Source organism: Cryptotermes secundus, unplaced genomic scaffold, assembly GCF_002891405.2.
Source record: "Cryptotermes secundus unplaced genomic scaffold, Csec_1.0 scaffold79, whole genome shotgun sequence".
Classification (NCBI taxonomy): Eukaryota; Metazoa; Arthropoda; class Insecta; order Blattodea; family Kalotermitidae; genus Cryptotermes; species Cryptotermes secundus.
In genome coordinates this window covers 2,590,039-2,616,575 of record NW_019741974.1, presented here as the reverse complement: position 1 = coordinate 2,616,575, position 26,537 = coordinate 2,590,039, and the positions used below count along the sequence as shown (strand labels likewise).

The following is a 26,537-nucleotide window of genomic DNA, read 5'->3' as shown; positions in this document are numbered from 1 at the left end:
CAGTGATCCATAGCTCCCCTACTGTAAACGTGTAGACTACTGAAGATAGAGTGAACTGATTTGCGCATAGGGTTATAAATCGTGAAACCCCGCAACAGTGTAAACAGATTATTGTGATTAGGGTTATAAAGTGTGAAACCCCACAATATTGTTATAATTAATTGTAGCCGTTATTTGTAGGTTGTTGAATAAACCAATTAACGATCTCTACGGCATCTTCAGTAACCAAGACACGTTACAACTTGTGTCAGAAGTGGGATTTGGACTTACACACATGACCAACAAGAGTCGAACTTGAAACATGTTACAACTGGTGTCAGTTACAACTGAACTTAAACAAGCCACAAACTAATTATTGTGCATCACGTACTTTACTGCTACAAAATGGAGAAACAAGATTTGCAATGAATAATGGAAATGCTGAAAGAGATGAAGGCCGATAGGAAGGTTGACAAAGAAGAAATGGAGGCAAATAGGAAGAAAGACAAAGAAGATTTCCTGGCCAAATTAGCCGTCAACCAAAAACAAATCGACGTCATGCTGACAAAATTAGTCGCTGACTTCAATGCCTGGCAGGAAGAGACGACAGCCTGCCAGGATGCAACGGAGAAAAATCCAAGAGGAAAAGCGGTTGTAGTTAACCGACAGTTGATTCCTAACGAAGACAATGAGACGTTGGCCTGCCCAGTGGACACGAAACCTGCAGCTGCACAACAAGAAGAGGTCCCCATTGCAATACTGGTCAGAGAGACGATGGCCTGCCGAGAAATGGAGGCACATCCAGAAGAAGAAAAGCCAGCTTCAGTGCACAGGAAACCTGAGGCGGCAGAACTACTAGAGGTACCCGTACAAGACGACGAAGTAATGCCGGTTGGAGAACCGAAGAAGAAAAGGCGCAGGGACCAACATCGATGAAATATAAAGAATTCAACATGGGAAAACTGTGGACCCCAGATGAAGTTGGCTGCCACCTGTAGGAAGATATCCCATCGCGCGACAGTGGCACGATGTTGGAGAAATTACTTCAAGAAGGAAACTCCCCAGGGAACCTTCGGATGCCAGCGGAAAGAAGGACCGCCAGCCGAGCAGGGACGGCAGAAGAATTGGACCAGAAACCGTTCTACGAGAGGAACCCAGAAAGGATGGACTCCCAGATAGAAACAACTGATGCGCCCGGAAGGCACCAAGGAAATCAAGACTCGAGACTTCGATGACCAGCTACGGCTTGAAAGCAAGTGGGAATTTAACAAGACCCACAGGAGGACAAAGGGATTGGAAATCGCAAAGCGAATTTTCACATCTGTCCCATTACAGAGAAGTAAAATCTGGACACTGTGGAGGGGTCGACACCCTCCAAAACGAATAAAGATGCAGGGCACAGAAGAGGAGCCGGTAAAATAGAAGAACCGGCCTCCCCAGAGAGAGTGAATGTGCCATAGAATGAAAGTGATGGATGAATGGGACACAACTGGATCTTCTGGCGAGCTGAAAGGAAACCGCTCGAGACGAGCAGGTCTCGAGAGGGGAGCTGTTGTAATGGCCGCACGATAGTCGCTGGAGAGAAGTAGCCGAAACAGGAGATGCTGCAAGAATAGCCTCCAAAGAAAATTAACAGGGATGCACCGTTAGGCTATTCGGGATGAACAGCCTTAAGGAGGGAGCAGTGTGACATGTTGCGCAACGGAGAACCCCCCCCACCAGCAGTGACGCGGCGGGTGAGTCAGCACTCCGTCATCCCCCTCTGCACGGTAACGTAACGCGCAACGTGTGGTGATGTAAGACAGCGTGAGGTAACAGCGTTGCTACGTAACAGGCCCACACAGCCCCTATATAAGAGATCTGCGCTGCCTGCGAGTTAGTAATTGTAATGCGGCCATCGCTGAGTTCAGTTCCGAGTTAGTTCCGAGCAAGCCTACGAGCGAGTGTGTTATCAACAGTTCTCCAGTCAGCTGATTACAGTTGGAGTATAGCAGCCGTCGTGGAAAGAAGAACCGGACGTGTGTGTAATTGTGTAATTGGGAGCGTGTGATACAGTGATACATAGCTCCCCTACTGTAAACGTGTAGACTACTGAAGATACAGTGAACTGATTTGTGCATAGGGTTATAAATCGTGAAACCCCGCAACAGTGTTAACAGATTAATGCGATTAGGGTTGTAAAGTGTGAAACCCCGCAATATTGTTATAATTAATTGTAGCCGTTATTTGTAGGTTGTTGAATAAACCAATTAACGATCTCTACGGCGTCTTCAGTAACCAAGACATGTTATAATACTATTTGATGGTTTCCAACATGATTCTTTTGAAAGGTGTAAAAATTAATCAAGTTTCTTCATAAGATACATGTATATGCAGCTGAAATATTATGTGCTGCAGTGTCAATACAGACATGACTGTCCTAACAGAAGGGCAGTAAGTAAAGCAAATATAGTAGATAAATATATTCCTTTGTCATAACACCATCATAACCATGATAGCAGGTGAGAAAATCTCACACACTTCCCTGATGACAGAATCAGAACCTGCTTCCAAAACACCCTGTTTCTCTCTTATTATTAACAAAAGAAAAGGGTGAGTGATGAATTGATACTTTTATGTCAGGAAAAGTGTCCACATTAGCTATGGAATCTACGGCCAGTCTGAAGGTGTACACAAAGAGAAAAATTCACAAAGTGTTCACTGGTAATCAAACCGGAGCAATGCATAGCCGAGTTATTTTGTTCCGATTTGACACAGCTCCTGACTGGTTCAGTGCATCAGATACATACAATCAGGTACATGTTTAGAAATGGTCTTAGTTATATCTGTCTAAATTAAAACAATGTACCAAATCCTGGGAAGTACTTTAGGGTCATCAGAAGGTATCAGAATTCTATGAACTCTTAAAACTTTTCTTCCACCATTTTCAGGCCTTGCAAACTACGTGCACAAATCAGAATTTGATTCGGGAAAAAATTAAGAGGAGATGGAATTCAGGTAACACTTGCCACCAGAACATTTTGTCTTCTTGTCTGCTGTCTAAAAATGTAAAAAATTAGAATACACAAAACTAATTTTGCCTCTGGTTCTATATGGGTGTGAAACATGGTCTCTGACACTAAGGGAGGAATATGGATTGAGGATGTTTGAGAACATGATGCTAAGGAGAATATTTGGACTGAAGAGAGATGAAGTGACATGAAGTCGGAGAAAACTGCATAATGAGGAGCTTCATAACTTGTACTCTTTGCCAATTATAATTAGAATGATCAGGCTAAGGAGGATGAGATGGGCAGGGTATTTAGCAAGAATGGGGTAGAAGAGAAATGCTTATACGATATTGGTGGGAAAGCCAGAAGGAAAAACACCACTAAGAAGACCAAGATGTAGTTGGATGGATAATAATAAAATGGATCTTAAAGAGATAAAATGGGGTTGTGTGGACTGGATTAATCTGGCTCAGGACAGGGACTAGTGGAAGGCTGTTGTGAACACAGAAATGAACCTTCTGGTTCCATAAAATGTTGGGAAGTTCTTGAGTAGCTGCACAACTGGCGGCTTCTCAAGAAGAGCTCAGCTCCATGAAGTTATTTAGTTATACCAATAAGTAAGATGTGGACAGAAGGGCAAAACAACAGATACATACCGTACTCCTCTGAGACTTGGCATGAAGAATTTGACCCTGAGATATAGAGTAAATACACAACTTGGCATAGTATGTTTCTTGGAGTCTCCACACCATCCTGCAGGTGCCACTTTGTGTAATTTTGTTTCAGGAGGTAGAAACGCAAATTCACCACCTAACAATGCTGCCAGACCTAATGTGAAGTTGTCTTCAAGTCCCTCACTGATTACTACAACCTGAAATAAATATAAAATAAATGTAACTGGAATATATCTAATCATAGGCAATGGATAAATAAATAATAAAATATATACAATACAATGAGAGTGGAAATGCGAACACTTATCACATTAACTGCTGGGAGTTATAGCTTAAATCCATGCCTGAATATCCTAATGCAAGCATTTTTGACTACAGAAAGACTCTTTCTTACCGATGTGTGTTGAAAATGTATACTTAGTTCAGTTACTCAAATCTTATGCACTAATGCGTGAAGGTGGTATCAAAACATTTACAGCAGAAAGGATTACGTAAGAGTATTTCTGCAAATACTGAGGCCATAATGAATCATTTACTGCTGGCACTATGTGAAAATTTCAGCAGCAACTCCCATTATTATGGCCACACCATAGCTGAAGCAGTTAGTCGTTGACTTCTCACTGCGGCGGCCCGGGTTTGATCCCGGGTCTGGTCAAGTGGGATTTGTGGTGGACAAAGTGGCGCTGGGGTGGGTTTCCTCCGAGAACCTCGGTTTCTCCTGCCAATCTTCATTCCACCAAATTCTCCATCATCATAATCACCCGGGGCAGGCTACAATAGGCCAATCAGTGGCTGCCATGCCGAGTGGACCCAGTTGGACTCCACATCCAACTAAGCGAATTTAAAAAAAACTACCATTATTAACAGCACATATGTTATAGCGTCCAAACAGATATTCTTTATTCAAAATCACATTTCCTCATTTTCTCAACAACAATTCTGTTTATGTATGATATATATATAGATCTCTTCAGTTCAGTAATGCTAGTGTAAAACATACACGTATTTTAATTTGACAAGAAACTGACTTACAGATATTTTACATTCCATCACACCTATCCAGTATTCAGCTCACTCGCTCACTCATGGAGCTGAGTCCTTGAGAAACCGCCAATTGAGAGCTACTCTAGAACATCCCAGCATTTTATGGAACCCAAAGGTTCATTACCATGTTCACAAGAGCCCTCCACTGGTCCCTATCCTGAGCAGTATTCAATTATGGACCAGAAAATTATCATTTAAATATTCTTCAGACAATTCATGAACATCTGAGTCTTTCATCCCTATTTCAGTTATTACTGTTGTTGATGTTGTTGATATTCTTATTGTTTTCATTGTTTTTGTTGCTGCTGCTGCCGATGTTCTAATTTAAAACAAAATTCTATAAAATTCTTTAACACATTGCGGACCGGAGGGGCCATATGGCCCTCTACATTTCCAAGCGTTGTGGACCGGGCGGGCCATATGGCCCTCTACGGTCACGTTATGTTGCAAAACACTATATATCGCTGTGTGGCTTCGTTGAATCGTAACTACTGCGTAGATTACCTCGGGAATGATTGCTGCCTTATCTAGTAACTCGACCAGAGTCATTTCCTGTCACAACCTAAACAAAATTGGCTTTGTTCTAATCCAAGCTTGCACGTATGAACCACGCAGCTACCAGTTCAACATGGCTCAGAGACGAAAGCAGTTGCGATCTCTCAGAGGACAGGAAATATTAGATATGTTCTCCGATGAGCTATCAGATTTGCCGACTGCTTCGTCTTCTGATAGCGAGGCCATTATCAGTGACAGTGACAGTGACCACAGGGCTGCCCAAAATGTGTCAAGTGAAAGTGAGAGCTCCGTTGAAAGTGCAAGTGTCGGGACAGCTACATGGGATAAAGTGGACAAAACCCCCACTTTGGGAAAGTTTACTGGTGATCCGGGAGTGAAGCAGATGCCATCGGACCCAACAAACATGTCTGAAGTTGCGTCACTGTTTTTGGAGATAGTTTCTTTGACCTGTTGTGTCAGGAAACTAACAGATACTATCTCCAACACCGTGAGGCGTACGACAGAACCAATAAGGTTCTGAAGTGGGTGGATGTCACTTCAACAGAAATGAAAAATTTTTTGGCTATAATCATTCTAATGGGGTTTACGAAGAGAGAAAGTTTGAAGGATTATTGGTCAAGTGACCCATTTTTAGAAATTGCAATTTTCGGCAAACTCATGAGTCGTAAGAGATTTGAACAGATATGGTGGTGTTTGCATTTCAACAATAATGAAATTCTACTTTGAAATACAAAGCATTTCTGTTGAAACTGGCAAAAGCTTGGGCTACTGACATCACGGTGGTGGCAGTACCTGCGTCAGACACAGACATAGTGCAGCCGGGGCCATCTGTTCGCACCCGCCGGAGGCCTCAAGTAGACCCCCCTGGCCAACTCTCGGGTGATATGCGGAAACATATTCTCGTGAAAACTGTGAAGAGTGAATATTGCAAGAAGAAACACCCTTCTAGGCAGTGCCGTGTGTGCGCAGAGCACAAGGAGAAGAGTAGAACTGCCTACATGTGCAACTTCTGCATAATGCCTCTTCACAAAGGGAAATGTTTCCAGAGATATCACATGCGCAAGCACTTCTAGGAGCTCTGGTAAGTGTTCTCCAAAAATTTCAGTTCATAAAATTCATTAGGAGATTTTATATTAATTTTTAAAGTGAACAGTGCACAAGTTAGGGTAGTAGGTTTAAAAACGCCGGCCCCCAGGGCGATTTAAATGTTTAAACCACCGGTCCGCAATGTGTTAAAATATTTTCTAATTTGGAAATACCTTAATGATGTAAACACAAAAGCTGTTAACAGGTTAACAGTAACAGGTTAAAACGTCTAGAATTTTGTTTCCATTCTCAGCAAAAACTTCACCAGAATTCATTAGATGCGAATGACTACAACTTCTACTTGAGGAATTGCCATGTTATTTGTTTTGCTCTATGAAGTACTCCCCACAAGACAAATACAGTAGGAATTTCAGAATTCATCTTGCATCTTCATCAACTAACAAATGTTTGTGGTTTGCAGGTATTGTTGACACAAGAGCAGGCAAAAACTGAAAATGGATAATAGTGACAAAGTCATCAGTCAAAACTCAAAAGGCACAATATTTCCTTATATTGGTACTAATAAAATTCACTGATGTCTGTACCTCAAATATCTGTCCTGCAGTTGCTGTGTTTGGATCACATGTCACATTCGTCTTCTGTCCATTCAGTGATATGACTACAACTTTTTTAGTACAAGTTGCCTAAAAATAAATTCAAAAGAATAAAAGCAGTGTTAGATACTTTTGCATACATAAATTGCAGTCCAAGAATATGTTTCTATTTTCTACACATGTCCACTGTAGTAGCCTGATTACATTTCTCACTGCATGCACATTTAGGTCTGACACAGTGGTTTACAAAAACCATGTCCACTGTAGTAGCCTGATTACATTTCTCACTGCATACACACTTAGGTCTGACACAATGGTTTACAAAATGTATACATATTGTCATGAGTTAGTGTGACTATAGATGGGATTTGGATTGGTGAACAGATTTACGGACCACTTACAGGTCCTAAGTACAAAATGACTATAACACTATTGCTATTTATACAATTTACAGTGCATTAGAGCACACAGTCTAGTGTTCTCAGTTTGTTACTATACATTCTCTGGTAAAGGCTCCAATAATGACTATTCCCTGTCTCTGGCTCAAGTCCTTTCTCCAGAGACTCCCATACAGAATTGACTAAGCTCTAACCTTGTACCCTGCTTATAACATCTTAACATGGACCACAAAGAAAACACAGCTCTTCTAATGTTGCATTCATGTTTGTTGCTGCAGGAACGTGTTTACTAAGCTGTTGCCCAGAAACGGCCTTGGTATATCCTCCTATCTTGCAATCACTGCATGACCAAGCCTACATGCTACAATACTGTCACATCATTTGTGACTACAGATAGCATTTGGATTGGTAACTGGGTTTATTTTACTTTTAAAATTCGTGACTACAAATAAAGTCAGCCTCACTGAGTTACACACTCCAAAGGTCACCAGAACTACAACAAAGGCCGCGCCATAGCTCAAGCAGTTAGTCACTGGCTTCCCACCGTGGCGGCCCGGGTTCGATCCTGGATTTCAGTTTGAGTGATTTCAAGTTTGTTTATGGGATTAAGGACAAATGTTGTTAACTGTATATCAAGAACTGCTCATTAAACCAAGTGTGGTAGTGCCTAGCTATAAATACTCTTATCTTTCCCGCTAACGCGAGGCCTGTATGCACCCTGAGACAGAATCTCATCGCTCTAGTGAGAATGCAGTACCTATCACACGTAGTTTCTGGTTCATCCCCCCTTTTTTCCCCGAAATGTAAGCCTTTATAGTAAGCTTACTGGCGACCAGCATTCATGTAATCCATATCCCGCAAACAACAAATATCCACAACAAAAACAAAAAAGGAAAAAACTGGATAAGAAGGACGCAGCAGCAACCTGCAAACTTGGAGTAACAACAGGTGAGAGGACGTGGCTAGAGGAGCAGCTGCAACCAGCAACAAAGGGGCAAAAGGGCGGTTAGAGATGAGTTGGTGCCAAAAGAAAGGGCTGGACAGTTAGACTCTGTGAATGTGTCCAACTTTCCTATTTCACACTTTTGAATCAAATTTTTAACAGAAATTCTCTGTTTTACTTTATGAAATTTATGCTTCTGCCTGGAAAATTTACATTGCCAGCATAGATCAGAAGCCCGTATGTCACTTTGAATTCAGTTTCCTATTGACATGAATCTTCCAAGACAAATGTACCTTTACTCCTTTAATGCGGATCTCTTTGCTGGGCTTCGTAGCCCTTACGATGAACTCAGGACCAATGCAAGTGTTGGGACAGCAATATTTTGAATGAGGATCTATCTCTCTTGATGATGCTGCTGTAGCTCGATATAGTCTAGATGGAGCTCTTTGCACAGGACATCTTGAAAGAGGCCGTTCAGTTTTAGTGTTCTGTGAGCAGCTTTGAAGAGAAAAATACACTATTTTGTGCACACTTGAATGTATGAAGGAAAAGTATTTTTTTTATTATTATTTTACTAAAAGGCTTAATAAACATCTGTGAACATAAAAAATGGTACTAAATCAAATCTGACCAATGAAAAGAGAAGTATTTAACATAAAAACGTGAACAGCGTTGATCAAACAATACAGCACAAGACAACATAGCACAACACAGAACAATCATTTAGAGGAGACTATCCTTCTTTAGTACTTTTGATTCTTAATGAAGTATCGATTTATATATATATATAAACAACATCTTTGGTCATTATTATTTTTTAGGTTTTATTGTTAACTCTTGTTCACATATACATTTATGTCTCCTCTTCTAATTATTAAAATAGGTTAAATGGTAATAATCCTTAGGTTCACACCATTATTGTAGGATTATCATTATATAAGTTACAATATGAGTAAATACCTCTTCTTAATTTTCATAAGTCCATCTTCACTAGTAAGTCTTCTTTGGTAGTCCTTGGGAAAGCTATTAGTCCTTCTCTGTGTTGAACTCATTACAGTGTCAGGTTGCATCACATTTCCCTTGGCTGGAAGGCACTAAAATCACAGAAAGGAAACTATATTTTAAGATAAAAAAATTATACTAAATATTGTGAAAGGAATTTATATAATCAAGTCATAACACATAATACATAGATCAGTTAATTTAAAAAAATTAGGCACAGTGACTAATTACATTTGGTGGAAAAACTGCAGTAACGTAATGGAGGACCTTCATAAGTCATTTTACCCATAAGTTTAATGGCACGCAAGACACCTTCACTGATCAAGTCACAAATTCATAGAAACCAGATATGACTTTTATAACATCATACAGAGATGGCCTCTACAGGACACAGTAGACTGTCTACTGCAGCTACAGGAAAAAGAAGGGAAAATAATTACTAATATGACAGAACCAATGAGAGAAACCGCATGAGACTGAAGCACTGTTTGACTATTAAAATAATAATTGTCAGTATTAAGTCTGTGTTCTGGGGGCCATGCAGACTCCAATCCAGTAGATACTGGGCGAAATTTCCTTGGGAGAAACTCCACCTGTAGAATAACTAAGAGGGTATGGGATTTACCTCCGCACTTTCAACTTTTACGTAGCAGTTATGGGATAGGGTTTGATTCTGAAAATTTTCATCAGAAGGTTAAAATGTCATACATCTCAGGTGGCGGTGCAGTGTAAGTTGCATAAAAGGTCTCAGGATTCAAATCCATAGATGTCTGTAAATTTTTCTCATTTTGTTCTGCGTTGTCTTGTGATGGGCTAATCCCCCATCCAGAGGTTCCTACTGCATCCTAAGAATTGAATTCTGAGGCAGAACAGGCCAGAGTGCTTAACCTGTCAATATAGGAGAAGTAGAAGAAAAATAGAAGGATATGATTCTATAAGTAATTTGCATTATTAACTCATTTAAAAAAAAACATCCACGCATGCGCACACACACACACACACACGCACAGTTTACGATGTATACTCACACCTGCAGAGCTACTTCAAAATAAGGATATGTGATGAACCCAAACAAATAAATTGCTAAACTGGTGAACATATAGAATGGTCAATGCTTTTACTACTTACCTGAGGTGTAGTTTCCAATGCTTCCCTGTACAAGTCCATCATAAGATGTGAGAATGGTCTGCTCTCAATACGAGCTTTGTAGTATTCGGATATCGCCTGAAACAGAGAAAAACGAGTAAGACAAAGAATCACAGAAAAAACCGAATGCAATATTTGAAGTAAATGTGATGAACAGGTGAATACAGAAGATTTTACTAATGTCTCAACAAGTTCAAAAACGAAATAAACAATGGAAGAACGAGTTCAAGGAGACCTGATTACAGACAAGATCTTACAATAAATAGGAAATACCTTAGGACTTAATTGTGGTCTTCTAGGTTAGCAATGTTTCAGAGGAACGTGTTTATTTCATCTTCAGAGCACAAGTGAAGACTAACATAAAGTTGAAAATCTAATTTTTCACCTAGTAACATGAGAATCTCAACTATCATTGGGATCAATCTGTCCCAAGCCAGACAAAGTACTGTCAATCACAGAACACAGGAGATCCAAGTTTCATGGACTTCAAGAGGTATACAAAGAAGTACTGACCAAAGAATTTAATAATAATAATATAACAAATGTTAGTCATATGGGAACCCACATGAAAATTTGTGGTTTCCAGTGGCTGGACACACAATGCAAATATTCACACACATGAAATGACATAGCCAAGATGCCTGAATTTGTAAATATGCACAGAAAATGTAATTATGTGATCAGTCTGTTGTGTGTTTTCATCTTAACTGCTGAACTCCTTGATAAAAACAGTCAACATAATTTTCTTACAGAAAGTCTGATTATAACCTTATTTTCACAGTTTTGAATAATCTCTACTAAAGAAACAATTAAAAGAAAAGTGAATGCTGGTCAAGAAGATAACTCCATTACTAGCTACATGTTATTTTAGTAAGTCAGGTAATACAATGGACAGACAAGATATAAAGATGACTGTAATATTCAGACAGGCATAGTAAGTTGGCACCATACATGATTCAATGCTAGTAAGTAAATGAGAACAAGGCAACTGAGTTAAGACAAGTATGGATGAAAGGTAGGTGGACTGACAAAAGGAAGTGCAGTTGGGACTTATAAGCATATGGAGCAGGTCAGACAAATGTGGTATAATAAGATTAGGTTTGGTAAGGGAATGGAAGAGACAGAAGGAAATGAGAGAAGGAAGGGAGTTGAGACTTGGTAATCAAATGACAGAAAACGGAAAAATTCAAGGCAGATTGTGTTGAGGGAATATAAAACTGTAGGGGCTTGGTAAGAAAATGGAAGGAGTAAGGCAGATGTGGCTGAGAGGATGGAGAGTTGGGGCTTGGTAAGCAAAAGGGAGGGGTAAGGCAGATGTGGTTGAGAGGATGGAGAATTTGGGCATCGTAAGCGAATGGAAGGAGTAAGGGAGATTTGGTTGAGAGGATGGAGAGTTGGGGCTTGATAAGCAAATGGAAGGAGTAAGGCAGATGTGGCTGAGAGGATGGAGAGTTGGGACTTGGTAAGCAAAAGGGAGGGGTAAGGCAGATGTGGCTGAGAGGATGGAGAGTTGGGTCTTTGTAAGCGAATGGAAGGAGTAAGGCAGATGTGGCTGAGAGGTTCGAGAGTTTGATCTTTGTAAGCGAATGGAAGGGGTAAGGCAGATTTGGTTGAGAGGATGGAGAGTTGGGGCTTGGTAAGCAAATGGAAGGGGTAAGGCAGATGTGGCTGAGAGGTTGGAGAGTTTGATCTTTGTAAGTGAATGGAAGGGGTAAGGCAGATGTGGCTGAGAGGATGGAGAGCTGGGGTTTGGTAAGTAAATGAAACAGGCAAGAAAGATGAGACCAAGAAAAGGAAGGGTGGTGGGGAGCAGGTACAAAAATGGAAGAGGTCAGATACATGAGACTGAGAGAACTGGCAGATAAACAGGGCACATGGGTCAGTTAGAGCTGGGAAATAGATCAAGAAGATAAGACAGGCAAGTGTTACAGTCAGCAATGTATGTGCACTGAGTGAGAGATGGACTTAAGGATGACATGAAAATGATATACAAAGGAATGGTTCATCAGGATGTATAGATTTGACTAGCCTTATTAACGACGGATGTACAGAAGGGTCCAGGTGCTACTTGAACGCATGAATGCATGAGCGCATGCACACATGCACATCAGAAACGAGACTTAGATTATGGTATTAGGAATACATTCTCAAAACTGACATCATTTGAATTTCAAAACCAATTATAAAACCAATGGCCTGAATCAGATACATTGCTAACAATGCACACAAAATTAATCATTAGTGTTGCTAGGATTACAGGAAGGAATTTCACTGACATGTAATAATGTCATTGTGAAGGCAATTATGTTACATGAGCCCAGTTCCGAAATAAATTTTGTTTAGATTCCAGGGAATTAATGCTGGATGCCTTATGAAACAACAAGCTCATGAATTTAGTTGCCATCTGTGGAATTTTGCAAGGAAAAAATCCATTGCAGACATGCAGTCCCTCGCAACCCTGTTCTGATCACTTTTCAATCACTATATATGTGTATTTACAGAAAACAGGGCGTTGAGGAGAATATTTGGACTGAAGAGGGATGAAGTGACAGGAGGTTGGAGAAAACTGTACAATGAGGAACTTCATAACTTGTACTCTTCTCCAAGTATAATTAGAATGATTAAGTCAAGGAGGATGAGGTGAGCAGGGCATGTAGCACAAATGGGGGACACGAGGAATGCATATAGGATATTGGTGGGAAAGCCAGAAGGAAAGCGACCACTGGAAAGACCAAGGCGTAGGTGGGTGGACAATATTAAAATTGATCTTAGAGAGATAGGATGGGATGGTATGGATTAGACTGATCTGGCTCAGGATATGGACCAGTGGAGGGCTCCTCTGAACACAGTGTGGGAACTGCCCGCATACAAGCAAGTGTGACAACACAAGCTTCACTGCTTAGCAACGACGAGTTGTAACCGTTTACTACTGGACTCGAATGTGTGAGGCCCTGGAGGGGAGGTGCCTACGTGATAATAGCACTGCATTATTTCACATGTGCAGTTTGCAGATGGAGAAGGGGTGGTGGATCCCCGGATTGATGTGGGGAATGATGTCATCTAAGGTGTGGTGCTGGGAAGGCCCGTAGGTCCGTTAGCGTCGCCGAGCCAGTAGTAGGCAATATATAATAAGAGATCCTCCTAGTGAGTGGAGGCACTTGCTTTGTTCTTTATAGAATCGCCTCTGTAAGCGAAACAGTGTAAATGTAACTGCCATAAATAGTGATTGTGACCAAAAATGAGTATATTAAACCTAAGGTAAAGCCACAGGTTAGTCATGTTAAAGTTTCTATGAAGAAAGACCTGTTATCGACCTGAGATAGAGATCCATGCCTACCATTATCCTAAATCCAACCTGGTTACTTCTGAACCCAAATTGCCAGGAAGGGTAAAGGTGAAAGGAGCGGCAAGCCGGAGCGGCCGTAGCAGCGACGAGGAGGAAAGGAGTGGCCGGAGCAGCGGGCACAAAAGAAGAAGAGGAGGACGGCAGTAGAGTAAACAGCGGTTGCTAGGCAAAGCCTACAAAAATATGGACAGTGACAGGTTTTCTATATGTCTGACTCTAGGTTACATAAGAAGATACATTGAGTGGAAGTTGTAGTTACAATTCTAGATTCTACAGTTCTACAATTCTGGTTCAGTGGTTCATTATTGTTATTATTATTCTTCAGTCTTCAAACGCAAGTTCGTCTGTGTATATGATGCAACTGTAATAAATACTATAGGACAGTTCAACTAGTGGTTGTCTCTTCATATAACATCCCACAACAGCAATGAACCTTCAGGTTCCATAAAATGCTGGGAAATTCTTGAGTAGCTGCAGAATTGGCGGGTCCTCCAGAAGGGCTCAGCTCCATGAGTAAGTAAGTAATATATTTATGGATTAGAAATAACTATGTTTAAAATGACACCCTGTAGGATTCTACCACAAAGAAACATATCTAATTACAATGGCCATTTAAGAAGCCATGATAAAGACAAGGGGAAATAATGAGTAGCATCATTTTTTGTTTTCAGTAAATATTATTCATGTGATGAAACAGACCGCACGATATGTAGGATGATTGAGGAAGGTGAGAAATGTCTACCATATTTTTGTCAGAAAATCTGCAGGAAAGAGTGGGCATGAGACTGGATTCAACTGGCTTTGGCAGGATACAGTTAAGCACAGTAACAAACATTTCAATTCTATAAAACATGGAGAGACTCCTTTGTTACTGTATGGAAGGGTTATGACTTTAACATGAATGAAGAATAGTCACAGGCAAGACAATACTACAAAATGGGCTTGAAATGTCACTTGCATGATGACAACAGAAAAAGGCACTTGACAGAAATACTGTACGCACAAAAACCTGTCAGTCTGCTTTTATCCATAACGTCAAGTTCACAGTTATGAACATAATCAGACCCCGAGAAGAATGGCCACCTAATGTACCATCAATTCATCAGGCCTTATTGACAGCTCTATTTAGAGCGTCACATAAGAGATATTAATGACTGGCACAGAATATTGCTACTGATTAAAATCTGTATGAACTGTTATTAATGAATATTCATTAGGCCACTGTCAATGCCAAACTGACATCTGTAAACATCCTGTAAGTATTTAAACGTTTCATAATTTAACCTATATTTGTACATTTTAACAGCCATATAACATACACAGATTCAAAGTTATACCTGGCCTTAGTCAACTGAGCAATATGTCATGAACACGTACGGATGATTGGAGGTTTAGCACCACCATTCTTAAACTCAGCATTAAATACAGGTGAGTGGTAAGAATCACTCCCCTGCCACTTTACTCCTGGGGAAATAGACCCCGGTGCCCATTGTATAGGTGGTTAGGTGGGCCCAAGAGCTGGTTTGGAAGAGAAGATAAATCGAACTCCGATTCCTTGATTGTCCGTCTGTAACCTAGTTGCTATAGCAACTGCCATCCCGGCTCACATGCAAATTCAATTTGACGGCTATGTAGACATATCCATTTATGTTACTGCTTTGTTTAGTCACTGAAAAGTGGGGTTATGTCCAGTTGCACTATTCTTATCTCCATGAAAGGCCAAGCGACTAAAGAGGAACGACGTTGTATGGTGATTGTGCATGCAAGTGATGACATCTAACAGCCATTCGAATTCATGCCCCTCCAGATGGTTTNGGTGGTATGATAGCATACTTTCTTACCGACAGGGCAGGTTGTATGATAGCACACCTTCTTACCGACAGAGCCCTCGGCACTGGCGGCAGCCGTTTTGTACCAAGAGAGTGTCCACTGGCCACCGCGGCAGCAGTGATGCTTCATGACGTCACGCTGGCTATGTTGCCCGCCAATAGCACTGAGTTGCCACCCGCTGGTCGATGGCTTCCCACCGCGGCGGCCCGGGTTCGATCCCGGGGTCTGGTCAAGTGGGCTTTGTGGTCGACAAAGTGGCGCGGAGCGGGTTTTCTCCGAGTACTTCGGTTGCCCCTGCCAATCTTCATTCCACCAATTGCTCCACAATCACCCTCACCTATCATCTGGGGCTGGTACAATAGGCCAGAAGTGGCCGCAGTACAAGGGACTTAGTCCCAACCCACTAGCAATAAAAATTAACACGTCTACTAATCCTGTGCCGTCATCATCATCATCATCGTCGTCATCGTGTTCTTGTTATTATGATTATCATTAGCATTATTAAAGGTAAAAAGAAATGGACAACCCTAAGCCAAATATTCAAGCCATGAAAGCATACTGGTGTGTGTGGAAGAAAAATTCATGCTTTGTTTACCTCTGCACTAGATGGAAATGTCCGATCAACTTTTACAATCCGACCATTCTATCCATGGAGAACAGAACAGGATGTACTGTGGGCCCCAAAGCCAGTGTCAACGTAGTGGCGAAAATATAAATGCATAACTCTGTCGGAAGTGGAGACTGGTCACCTGAAATTCTCACGCTTCGATTCCTCCCGTGTATATGCTTCTGCATGGAATCAGCTGATCTTCGCTTCTTGCTTAAGTACGGATTGTATTGCATCATATTTGATTAGTCAAAATACTGTCACGTTTTGGAGTGTATATAACGCGACAAATAACTTCACGCCTTACTGGATACAGAGAATTTATTGCACATTCGCTCTTACAATCACACAAATTACAAGCTCAACATTACTGCCATTGGCAGTATTACAAATACTGTACTGCAATTAACTGGTGACTCACTCGTAGGCTTGCTCGGAACTAACTCGGAACTCGTAGCTCGAGAACTGTTGATCACACACTGACTGTGTCTACGCTGCTCCGTTCGTTCCGGTAAACGCAGGAAACAGCCACGTAATAGGCACCATTGATGTCTGGCGCCGTGTTGCTAGCAACGCTGTCGGGAGTTGTCTCTCGCAACCACTATTTACCCGCGTTGCATAGCGACCAGCGTGCTGGGACTCGGCTCGCTTCGGCTCCGCTCGGCGCGTCACCGCTCCGAGGGTGGGGGGGGGTCCAGCTAGCGCGACACGTCACAATACATTTTGGTTCGAGAGTTAATCGGGGATACTTAGGTTTCCAAATTGGGTTATGTTAAGTTAGGGTAGGTGCCGTCACATGCGCAACAGCGGTGTGTGATGTGTGTCTAAACAAGATATGATGCACTTAGTTCACAAACGATAGACGCAAATAGTTCTGCCATTACAGTCATGACTGTTTTTGTAATATATCACGTGACCACTGTCGACAGGAGTCGATTTAGCCATCAGAGACGTTATTTCGTTCAGTATGGTTTCCGCTTTCCCATTCTGTTCTGAAGCCAATTCGACAAAGCGTACCTCGGTTTCGAACTCTCCGTCAGTAAAGGCGTCGCCGGAATTGTCTTCATTGATTGATTACTCTTGCAAGTGTTTATTTGCATGAATGCGCTCAATTTTGAATGCTGCTTAACTTTAGGCAGTGAATCGCTGTGTTTATGGAACTGAGGCATATATTCCCGTTGTTCGGCAAAGACCAAAGAAACCAACATCAAGATAACAGCCGTTGATATGAAACGGCTTGGTAAATACAGTGTGTCCGGATGAAAGGTATAAAAAAAAAATTACATCTCAGAAGCTAACTGTCATACACGTATCTGGTTTATGTCAACGGAAAGAAAAATTCCGGAACTGACGCGCATGCGCCAGCTGGTGACCTGCGGCGAGCTCAGTAAAATGTCGACACCACAGGAACAGGTTCAATGCTTGCTGTGGCTAGCAGAGTTGCAATCTTTACGGCTGTCCAGCGTCGTTTTAGAACGCAATATGGACTTCAACCTCCTATACAAGAAAAGAATTCGGTTCTGGGACAACAAACTGAGGACTACAAGTAGTCTGTTGCGTGTAAAATCTCCTGGAAAGACATGGACCTCTGAAGAAAATGTCAATCGCATTAGAGAGGCTTTCCAGAGAAGTCCGCGCAAATCAATTCGTGCTACTACCCTGCTGTTAGAAATTCCATGTTCAACAGTGCACGATGTGCTACTCAAAAGGCTCCGATTAAGAGCGTACAAGATTCAAATGATTCATTAACTAAAACCGAGTGACCAAGTCGCACGAAAAAGCTTCCCTGTGGACATATTAGAAAGAACTGACGCGTCGCCCGATTTCCTCCGCCAAGTGTACTTCTCGGACGAGGCGACATTCCATGTCAATGGAGCTGTAAACAGGTACACCTTCAGGCAGTCAAAATCCACATGTCACATGTGAGTTGGAAAGAGGCAGCCCCAAATTGAACGCGTGGGCCGCATTAATGCACGAAGAGTTGATTGGACCGTTTTTCTTTCGGAAAATACTGTGACGGGACGTTCGTATTTGGATATGCTGAAGCTGTATGCGCTACTTCAATTACCACCTCAAACTATCCTCCAAAAACATGGGACGCCGTCACATTTCTGCCACAATGTTAGGAATTGCCTACATATATTTTTCCGTATGTATAAAGATCATACAATTATTAATACATAAGGTATGCAAAGCTTTTACATAGCTTTATAGCTTTTACATACAAAGCTTTATTGTGACGTGTTGCGCTATGGAGGGCACCTCCTCCCTCCCCAGCGATGACGTAACACTTTCGGAGCGTTGCCGTTGCTATGGTAATAAGCCAGTCAACACCCAGTCTCTCGCCGCGGTGACGTAACACGGGACGCCGCAGTTGCTACGTAGCCGTAAACAACTTCGTCTGTCTCGATCACTCAACACACATTTCCGTCCACGCTGGTGTTTATCGAATGCGGTTTTTTCAGTCCTCCTGTATGCGGTCATAATCTTGGATACTGTGCCTCGCGAAACACCAAAACCTCGGCTACCATGGTTACGGAAGCACCCACTATATGGGCCCCAACAATTTGCCCGCGTTCGAATTCTGTTAGCTCTGACGTGATGCACAAAAAAACTGCACAGAACACTGTCTCGACAACAAATGAAACTTGCAACGTATTGCGGAGGTTGTACAGGTAGTGGTACTGGGCAGATAAGACAGCGTCACCTACAAACGTCGCTAAAATAAACACTTCAATTCAGGCATATATTTCACAAGGTGTTTCCATATTTTTGTCCATCCCCTGTATATTTGTGTTTACTTGGAAGGAATAGGGATTCAGTAGTAAGTACAAATTGAATATTTCAGTTTATTTGTTATACACATATTCGATCAAACTTGCTGTGGCTGAGTAGAACCGAAACCCACAGGATGTGAGATGCTGGCTAATGTAGTATTGAGAGCCGAGTCAGCAAGTCTAGGCGACGTGGACTTCCTTTACTTCCTTTCCTTCTTCCTTGGAGATGCATTTAGCGGTGAGAGCAAAGTCCACCTCATATGAAATTGCAGAACGAAGATGGTTATTTTAAGAAGAGAAAACGAGACAGAGAATAATTATGCAATTATAACTTCTGTTAGATGGGCCTTGGGGGAAACAGTTGTTACTTTCAGGATTGATCAGAAAGGAATTGACGGACGCTTCTTTGGTAGATACCAGTGCAGAAAGAAAAAAAAAACGAAACCCATCTTCCAGGGGGAGCCAATAACCCTAAGTGGCCTAGACGAGAGCTGGCGACTACGGGCTTCTACAGAGACGAGCAGAAAGATGGTGTCCTCGTATTTTCCAACATTTTGTAAGTAGAGATTTGTCTTGGTCACAGCCAGGCTTGGTAACTTAAATAAGTAACAGAGGTACTACCAGATTGAGTTAGATCACCTATGTTATTCTTTTACTAATGTAGTTAGTTAGTTAGTTATTTAGAGAGGGTGGGTTTACCCATGCACCGCGACCAGTTTGATCTATTGTGCTTCCCTCTATGATATTCTACCAGTCTCTACACCCTACCGATAAATGGTGCGTACCATCAGTCCCGCCGAGCAAGCGAGTTCGGCCACTTGCTTAGCGGTATCTATAATGCTTCCCCCATCTATCAGAGGCCTTAGAGACTATTGTTGGGCGGGAAACGTCCTGGAATGTGGCTCGGTGATCCCCTTTGGGGATATGAGGTTCTTTTACGTGCCGTAAAGTTACGACACGGGACACACAGCTTAAAGTCCCTCCCGGAGGACTTTTTCCTTGATTTTTTCCGCCCGACGACCTCCACCGGGTATTTGAACCCGCGTACCACGAGTCATGAGGTGGGAACGTTACCTCTAGACTACGGAGGCCGCTTTTTTACTAATGTAAATAAATTTTATTGCGTGTTGTTTGGTTAGAACAGAGAAAGGTATTTTTATTGATTCGGGAACAGGCTTCTATAGGAATGAATCCTCGAGCAGGTACCCTATAGAGCACCCTTCCTGGCATCATAACAACACAAAAACTGCCGTTCTAAGTTTCATAAACTGAAATACCCCCAGCTGTGGTAAACACCTAGTCATCCCAGACCATGAAACAGACGGGCGGCAGTTAAGGTTTAGCTCATATCTTAGGCCACTTCATCTTCAGAGACAGTTTTCAGCACACATTGGACAGGCCCCAGAGCTCGTCTGGCCAGGAATCAAACCCTGATCTTCCAGCCATGTGTTTTCCAACAGCAGGTCAGCAGCAAACTTTTAGCGGTCCAAAAACTTTTACTACCAAAGGCGTTTTCTTTATTACAACTGTCTGAAAAAAAAAAAGTGATTCGATCAGAGTGGCCGCACGGTCTAAGGCATGAACTGTCTTCGCTCGCTCGAGCACTGGGATCGTGGGTTCGAATACCACTCAAGGCATAGATGTCTTTGTGCGTTTAGTCTGTTTTGGTGTTGTTCTGTGTGTAGGTAGCGGCCTTGCGATAGGCTGATCCCCCGTCCAAGGAGTCTTACCGACTGTATATAGAATTAAGAAACTGAAAACGCGGTCAAGGTTTAATAAAAGGACGGTAGAGTCATAAATAGGTAGGCAAGGTGAACCTATTTACGCGCAAGGCCAGTTTCGCAGGACCCCTCCATATAGTGTGTATGTGTATGTAGCACGAGCTTATATCAATACATATTTTATGTTAATGGTCTACGGTGAAGAATTTAGGTATTTTGCCGGTCTGCAGTACAGCTTGTGTTGATACGCTGATCTAGAACTACTACATTGGCTGAGCCATCTGCTCTCATTCGTAGCGAAAGGAAACATTGATTAAACCCCTCCTCCGAGAATACGGAAAGAATTTCAGACCACCGACTGATCCTACGGTTCCAGTGGTAAATTTCTTCGTTTCGTGGGAAATTTGTTATAGTGGAACGGGGGCTGTAAATCAACCGAAGAGAGGCTTTAGAACTAATTCAAAGTACATTCGTGTGACATCTAAAGGGGCTAATTTCAAAACGATATTGATTTAGCTGCGCGAGGCCAAGGGAAATAAGCTTCCTATACAGCATCGTACTAAGTTCACGGAGCACAACGTGGTATTCAGGCCCGCATATAAAACGGGGTGATGTAAACTTCCGAACAGACCAACTACCCATCCATTTAACCGGACTGTAAAAATATTGTGACGCATAGACCCATTGCTAGGAAACGCCCGTAAGACACACGCGGCCAACAATACAGAAAAGGGTTTTCTATGTGGTTCGCATATATTCGTTGCTGGGTAACGGGCCAATAAGCATGCATTTTGATAACACGTCACACGTGTTTTCCGTGAGGTGGTTGCCGAGGAATTACAAGAGGGTACAGAACGAGAGTACAACAGAAAATCAAGATTGAGGGAATACAACGGAGTACAAAGCAGTACGAGAATTGAGGGTGTCATAGTGGCGAGTCAAGTGGATAGATTACCGATACGGATTACAATTAAGAGAGATTGTAGAAGGTATTAATACGTAAATCCAAATATCCAATCCAGAAACCGTTATTATTAGTCACGGAAGTGACTAATAATTGAGAAGCTAATGGTTCCCCAGCTAATAAAGAAAGTCTCCGTCTTGTACGGTAGGTGGGGGTTCACTGTCGTGTTTATAAGAGCTTATCTACGTCACTCCGTGGCTTTAGTCCGCCAGCGAACTATACCGACCGAGCGACCGCCGTTTGTCGGCGAAGTTAGTGCCAACTTTAGAGGATAGAGGGTGTCATGTGGCCAGCGCAAAGAATCCCCACGGCCGTTTATTTCGGTTTTCTAGACCGGGATCTACGCCACTATGTAGTGTAATATCTCTACTGCTGATTCACGTCTTCAAGAGGTGACTTATGTTCGCAACAAACTGGTACTGAACCGAGCAAGTCGTAGCAGCAAAGCTCCCGTCTCTTATTCAGGAATCACGGTATACAGTGGCTATCTACACAATAATGTCACGTGCTCAGTGACTAAACACGGGGTTTGAATTGGTAATCCGATTTACTGGACTCAGAAACTCGCAATTACAACTAATTACGTCGCTATCGCCAATTCACACGTTCTACAGTTCACTACAACATGCACTGAGACTTCAGTCTGCCGTGTCTTCACCGGTTGTCGCCTGATTAGGGCTCCCAAAGCCTTTGATTCCTCAGCTTCCATGTCCCAAGGCTTAAGTCCTTGCGGGCTGGCGTTTATCTCATAACTAAACTAGGCGTTACCTGGTGACGGTCCTCTAACAAGAGCTATTCCTCACACCATTACGGCTCAAGGACTGCACGTCTTAACCGCCGACTCCAGACTATACTCCTCTGCCCACGGTCTCCTAGCCTTCAGGACCTCCTTTCTCAGACTGCTAACCACTGCCTACTTGATCAGTTAAATTTAAGCTGGGCCTCGCCAGCATAGTCATTCTTGGATTCAGGTCTCGTCGAGACGAGACTCGTCTCGTCTCAAGATTTTCTTCTCCTAGACACGTGTGTATTTAAGAACTGGGGCCTTTTCTTCGACGAGGGGATGGGTCGGGTTTTCTATGTAGCCGCTATGTTTGTTGCACCATGCGCGCTGTCATAGCGTCCAGGTCACTATGGACTCTGTGTACCCTTTGTCATGGCTCTATACTAAGGATTCCTGTCAAGTGCAGCAGGTTATACCTTAACTAGTTTAAAGCTGAAACTTCGTAGGTTTAATCGCCAAGTTATGCCTGGCTTCTCCCTCTCCAGTACCACATTAAACTGGATTTCGATGGCTTAGAATTACTGCTGCCTGCGTCCTGTATAATTCAGTTGTGCAGTTGTACACGTAAGGAATTTTGAAAACCGAGTGCAATTTGCGGACTAGTGTCAGGCTGTCACGTTTTCCAGCAGAGCGAAGAAATCTGTTCTGCAGGGGGTGCAGTTTCAAGAGGTAAGCGTTCGCCATGTACTCCCACGTGGGAAGGGCAGATGTCATTATTGAACTCATCAGGGCTTTGTAAAGCGTAATTTTAATATGTGTGCCTAACTCCTCACTTTTGAATGGGGAATAGGCCCTTAAGTACGTGTGCAACGCCTAGACTACAGACCTTTCGATATGGAGTTTCCATGTCATCCTCCTACAGAAGGTGATACAAAGAAACAGATTATTTACGAAGGGAACGTCCAGTCCATTTAGTCGTAGAAAGTCCTTAGGAACTTAGTCTTCTGGAGAAATAAATCGCCTGAGTTTCCCCTTCATTGATCTTTATGTTCCAGCGCTCACACCATGAATTCGCTGCAGTGAGGCCGCGTTGCAGTTTGCAGAGAACATGACGTTCATGTTTCTATGTTGTGTAAATACAAACACTGTCAGCGAAAAAAGCAAGACGTGTTCCAGGCGCCGCGGGAGCAACGTTTATACATAGACCGTACAGCACTGGGGCAAGGACAGAACCTTGAGGCACACCTGCCGCTACTTTTCTGGGCGTAGGAAATTCGTCTTCTAGCAACACTTTAAATTTTCTATTAATGACAAAAGAAGCAATTAGCTTAATGAGACTTGTCGAAAAGGCTAGTTCTGACAATTTATAGGTCAGTGTGCCATATATTGCCAGTGGCTTCTTTTCCATATCCAAAAATATCTCGCTATATAACATGGGAACGGACCGCGCAGAAAACACCGCTTCCAACAGTTCTTTTAATGCTGCGTGCGTAACCGTTGCTGTGGTCACGTCAAGGTCACCGAACGTTGCGTAGCAACGAATGCTTGTTCAACAGAGCAGTCGCGTGTTTACCGTGTCATAACCTAGCAACGCACGTCTCTACGAATTAAACTATTCCGGCTTTCAGCGGAAATTTCACATTAATTTATTTAAAGTAAAAATAAAACACACGATTATCAGGATCACTTTATTGTGGTTAAACTATACTACATGATTCATTCTTGACATATCACCACCAGGTCGATTTTAAAGAAATAAATACAGAGACGTTGAATTCAACTTGACGATAAAACAAATATCCATACAACAGATCCATTTTTCACGCCAAGATACTTGGTATAATTTAGTGATATAACATTAAGGTAAAATTGTCCCGGTGCTTAACTAACTACGCACTAAACCATGAAGGCGCATGGTGGAGTGGATGTATAGATCCACATTTTCTTGACTTCGACACTAGCTGGAGGTGAGTGGTCAGCTTCACGCCCCGGCCGCTTTACTCCCCGTGCCCATTGGTTAAGACGTTGGGTAGGCCCCAGAGCCGGTCTGTACGACTTGTAGAAGAAAAAATTCTCGACCTTACCGGGACTTGAACTCCGACCCCTCGGTCGTCCAGCCCGTAGCCAGTCGCCATACCGAGTGAGCTATTAAACATCCATTAAGTTTCGGATGAAGTTACACGCTGTTCGCGATTGGTGTACTGAGGTGAGCATTCTGTGTGGTTTAATGGGCGTGTGCACGTGTTTCTGCGCGTTTCCACTCTGGAATTTCTTGTTGAGGGTGGGATTGATGCGGTAGGGTGGTAAGGGGCATTGTGAATGGTTTATTACTCGTAATGATCTCCCTACTTTTAGTTATCAATAGCGACGTCATATGTATACCTCCACTATATGCAGATATGTGGTTGTACTGACTGCTTGGTGAAGCAATACCGTATGTTGCAGGTATATGGCGATTTGTTGCCCACAGTTGTTGTTGTCTATCGTATGGATATTTAGCCGGATCCAAATTGAGTTGTATCGTAGGTCGTAGGTAAAGTGTAAATGTTCCCGAGTGATGTGTACAGTCCTCGGTTGTTGTTGTTGTTGTTGGTCTGCGAGTTCGGTTTTGTGGCGTGGCTAACGTGTGATTGCTTGTAGAGTTAAGCGACAATTTTATACCGTAATTATTTAATGCAATAAGATATAAAGAATGATGATTTNTTATATCTTATTGCATTAAATAATTACGGTATAAAATTGTCGCTTAACTCTACAAGCAATCACACGTTAGCCACGCCACAAAATGTTGATTATAATCAACCTCTGTGGTCTGTAGTCAAAGTTCCCGAGTTTGATTCACAGCGCTACAGGTTTTCTGAGAAGTAGTGGGGCTAGAACGGGGTACACTCAGCCTCATGAGGACAACTGAGGAGCTACTGGAATGGAAAAGTAGCGGCTCCGGTCTAGAAAACCGAAATTAACGGCCATGGGGATTAACTGGGTTGATCACGCGACATCCTCTATCCGATAAAGTTGGCACGAACTTCGCCGACAAGCGGCGGTACCTCGGTCGGTATAGTTCGCTTACGGACTAAAGCCACGGAGTTTTGTTGTACCTCAAATAAGCTACGACAGCATCCTTCCAGATCTCTTATTATATTCATAAAGGATTCTACCCTTCAACATTATACAATTTAAATACTGACAGACTCGCCCTCTAATAGGAGAATACATTTAAACCTCCGTGGAAGCCGACAAGATATCGAGCAAAACAACCTCGAACACTTGCCATGAACCTGTGTCTTTTCGCCTTAATTTCATTCTTATTCATCTTCGTGTTCATTGTGTTCGTCATTAACGTAATCCATCATGCAAGTAAAGTCTTTGCATCAGCCGTAACAGCCCATTACCGTCGTTTAAAGACACCGATACGCGACATAAAAGTCCTGAATACTAGAGACAACTTGAACAGTCATTAGATTACAGAGCTGTGAGCTTCACATGGTCCCTCGGCAGAGAAACGTCAGCGGTGGGTTTCATCAAGTTTGGAGATGGTCGAGAAAACGTACACATTAAGAAGGATTTTAAACTTCTTGGTGACTACATAATGCAACCTCTACATTACGTAGTCTATACTTTCTCTATACATCTACTACTTACATGCAACTTTATCGCTGTAACTGTCAAGGCAACTTTTGCATCAAATAAGCGTACTTCTTCTCATTAAAAGACAACTTTCAGACGTTAATAAAACTTGCAGTGAAACGGAAAACTTAATACCTCTAGAGATAACAATTCAGTGCAAAGAATAAATAACTAACTGCGCGCTTTATGTAAGTGTGAAGATTATTCGTCGTTACCAGCTCATCAATCTTCACGCAGGTCACAGAAAATCTTCCTGTTCAGCTCACATGTCCCTTTCAGGCTTCAGTTTCCTATCTTTCTTCGACGGCCAATTATTCTTCGCGTATAATGGGATGCTTGCTTTGTATTTTGGTTTCGTTTTTCTTTTTCTTTCGTTATTTCATATACGTACTATCCGCCAGGCTCTATATACCTTCATTTCATCTTGTACTGAATACATCACATTTAGTAGTAACGTCATGTTTCATAATCTTTAATCTTAAGACTTTATACGGCTCCCGTCATTGCCCTTAAGAAGTTATTTCTGCAGACATGTTCTCTGTTATCTTCCTTCCTTGCTGGCCAAGATTCACTCTCATAGGTATTATTATTATTATTATTATTATTATT

General features: G+C 42.2%; 1 protein-coding gene across 1 annotated transcript in view; it reads right to left on the bottom strand.

Moving 5' to 3' along the window:
- LOC111872797 (tyrosine-protein phosphatase non-receptor type 13-like) overlaps positions 1-26,537 on the bottom strand; it is a 442,331-nt gene that overhangs the window by 13,286 nt on the left and 402,508 nt on the right. Inside the window, exons 5-9 of the mRNA XM_033754857.1 lie at positions 10,315-10,410; positions 9,145-9,278; positions 8,478-8,682; positions 6,835-6,933; positions 3,626-3,840 (exon numbers count right to left, since the gene is read on the bottom strand). Of these exons, the coding sequence (XP_033610748.1) occupies positions 3,626-3,840; positions 6,835-6,933; positions 8,478-8,682; positions 9,145-9,278; positions 10,315-10,410 (749 nt within the window). The remainder of the gene's footprint in view (positions 1-3,625; positions 3,841-6,834; positions 6,934-8,477; positions 8,683-9,144; positions 9,279-10,314; positions 10,411-26,537) is intronic.